This window comes from Merops nubicus, unplaced genomic scaffold, assembly GCF_000691845.1.
Source record: "Merops nubicus isolate BGI_N331 unplaced genomic scaffold, ASM69184v1 scaffold3367, whole genome shotgun sequence".
NCBI classification, from domain to species: domain Eukaryota; kingdom Metazoa; phylum Chordata; class Aves; order Coraciiformes; family Meropidae; genus Merops; species Merops nubicus.
In genome coordinates, this window is record NW_008619398.1 from 18,200 (window position 1) to 21,065 (window position 2,866).

The 2,866-nt window shown below is 43.7% G+C and overlaps 1 protein-coding gene across 1 annotated transcript in view; it reads left to right on the forward strand.

The window, feature by feature from the left end:
• Positions 1 to 1,837: 1,837 nt before the first annotated feature.
• Positions 1,838 to 2,866, forward strand: part of NRXN1 (neurexin 1) — a gene marked incomplete at its 3' end in the record, with an annotated part of 8,597 nt that continues 7,568 nt past the window's right edge. The window contains 2 exon segments of the mRNA XM_008943757.1: positions 1,838 to 1,871; positions 2,767 to 2,866. The exon segment at positions 2,767 to 2,866 is cut by the window's right edge and continues 1 nt beyond it. Of these exon segments, the coding sequence (XP_008942005.1) occupies positions 1,838 to 1,871; positions 2,767 to 2,866 (134 nt within the window).

The following is a 2,866-nucleotide window of genomic DNA, read 5'->3' on the forward strand; positions in this document are numbered from 1 at the left end:
TCTTTTGTACCGAGTGAACCAGTGAGATTTCATTTATGTGACTGAGAAAGTGAAAATGAGCCCTATTAATATGTCCTGTACCGAGGGAACAATCAGCCCCCCGCCCCCCTTCACAACAATGTCAGATGTGTATTCAGTGCTTCGCACATCTACAGCTGTGGGGAAAGGCTCAGTCATAATGATCATGTTTGACTCCTGTCCTCAGACACTGGCTCCTTGATGATGGGAATTACCTGCAGGTACACAGGGCGTGTGCCTGACTTGATTGCAATGCTTTCCCTTCCAATGGATCAGGAGTGACTGGGCAGGGAGAAGGTTGTGTGCCTGGCTCTGACTTCCACAACTGCAGCCAGTATCAGCCCTCCTTGCTTAGGCAGGTTGAACACTGACACAAGCATATGCACTCTGTAATGCTAGTTAAATGTATTCAGGGTAGAATCACAGAACCAAGTAATTTGTAAAGGACCTCCAGAGGCCATGTAGTCCAACCACTAGCTCAGAGGAGAGCCACTTAGACCAGGCAGCTCAAGACTGTGTATAAGCAAGTTTTTAATAATTCTAAGGGCAGAGATTTCAGGCTCTCTAGGCCATTCTTAGTATTTGAGCATCCTCAAAATGAAATTTTTTTTTCGTATAGAATGAGAATTTGTTGTATTCCTGCTATGCCTGTTGCCTATTATCCTTCTTCTGCAGCCTTCTGAGAAGAATTTGGCCCCATATGCTCTATGGTCTCCCATTAAGTCCTTGTGCAAAGCGATAAGATTTCTCTTGTGTTGTGTCTCCTTGAGGCAGAAGAAACCCAGCTCTGTCAGCCTCTCCATACACATCACCTGCTTCAGCACCTTGAGTGTTGTGGTAGCTCTTTGCTGGACTCACTCCAGTATGTTGAAGCCATTTTTATAGAGGGGAGCTCAGTACTTCACAGGACACTTCTGGTGTGATCTCACAAGTATCCTTTAGGGGAAGAACTGCTTCCCTCAGCCTGCTGGCTGCGTTCTCACTAATACAGCAGGGATGTGGCTGGCCATTGCTGAAAGGGCAGGCACTGCTGACTTGTGCTCAACTTGTCTGCTGGTACCCTCAGGTCGTCTTCTGTAAAGATACTTTTAAGCCAGTTGGCTCCCAACCTGTACTGTTGCATGGAGTAATTTGTCTTACTGTTTGCCCACAGGGGTGCATATAGACACGTGGTTTGCTTCCATAAACCCAGACATACATTATTGCTGCCTTCTGAGGGGCTGCCCAGATTTTCTAATGAGTTCATGCTGTGATACCCTCAATCAAGACCACACAAGCCTCTGCTTAAAGCAGATTTATCACTTGAGGATGATATATGTTGATGTTGCAACACTGTGCTGTTTTGTCACCACTGTTTCATGCTGTAAGGGCACAGATTTTACCATGTAGTTAATTTTTCAAGAGCGGCTATGACAACAAGTATTTTCCCTTCAGTCTTGTACTAATAAATTCTGGCTAATCTGTATTAGGATTACTAAATGAGACAAAATGAAGCAGAAAAATGCTATTAATGTCAGTGGTGATAGCATTGGCACTTGCCTCGTGCAGTGGATTGTAAGCAACAATAGCTTGATTGCTTGTACCATATACTTATCTGTTCTCAAACTCACTTTCACAGATGGTGTCAGAAAGGTGCTGCAGTGTGGAGTCAGCGGGGTCCACGTATAGACTCCATTGGAAGTACCATTTTTTTCCCTAGATGGCACTGCTAGGAATGGGCTGCAGAGAGCCCTCCTGCGCGCTTTACTATCACTGTCCTGTATTTCCTCCACTGGGCAAACCCAGGGTATGTGGCTGGCTTGAGTCACGTGAATGCAATATGGCAGCAGAACTGGCTTTGAGTGGAAGCCCAGGTACTGGGAGGCAAACTTCCAGCTCACATGAAGGGTGTTTATGGTATTCAAATGCTGCTTCCAGCTGATAAAAAAATTTAGTGGTGTTCTTTATTGTACATAAAAGATTTTTTTTTCTTAATGAGGAAATATTTCATCTCACATGCTGTGTGAATAATTCCCTCATGTTTATTTTTCCTGTATAAAAAGATATGCTTGTCTAGTACAGATTTTCTGGATAAGGTGACCAAACAGGTGAAGTTCTGAGATGTGTTTACCAGCAACGTCATTACTTACGTCTGTGGGCAAAATATTTTGTGGACTTTCCTCATGCTCTCAGAGAAGGAAACTATAGGATACTTCATGTGACTCTTGTCTGCTTGATCTCTCAGTCAGTTGAAAGAAAGGGGCAGATCTGTCAGAATTGTGTTCTGATGCTTGTCTTAAATTGCCTGGCAGGTGGGTTAAGATAAGTCCAGATGACATTAGCGATGAATTTAAATACTAATCTTTGGGAAATGTTGGTTTCTTTTGGAACAACAATGCATATGTGATGGTCCCCTTGTGAATAGTGAAGTTTACCATCATTCTCCAAAAAAGGATGCAATGTGTCTTGTAGTAGCATCTTGAAATGTACTTTTCCTAGACTCTGCTTCATACTTTTGAATGGTACCTATGGTGACAGTGCTGCAGTGAAACTGAAAACACCGCACTGAAATTCCTCGGTACGGAGGACCCTGCCATTAGTTCTCTTGAAAGCCGTATTACGAGGGGACCTTTACGGTCATTAGTATGCCACGCTGTACTGTTGTGTAGAACATTAACAGTGTTGTGGGATTGCTTAGGAATTTCATTACAACTTTAATTCTCGTCTTGGCTGGCTGCTGAATAGTTCTTTTGTTTTCCTTCTTTTCAGCGCGAGACGAGAACATGGCCACTTTCCGTGGTTCTGAATACCTTTGCTATGACCTGTCCCAAAACCCCATCCAGAGCAGCAGCGATGAGATCACTCTTTC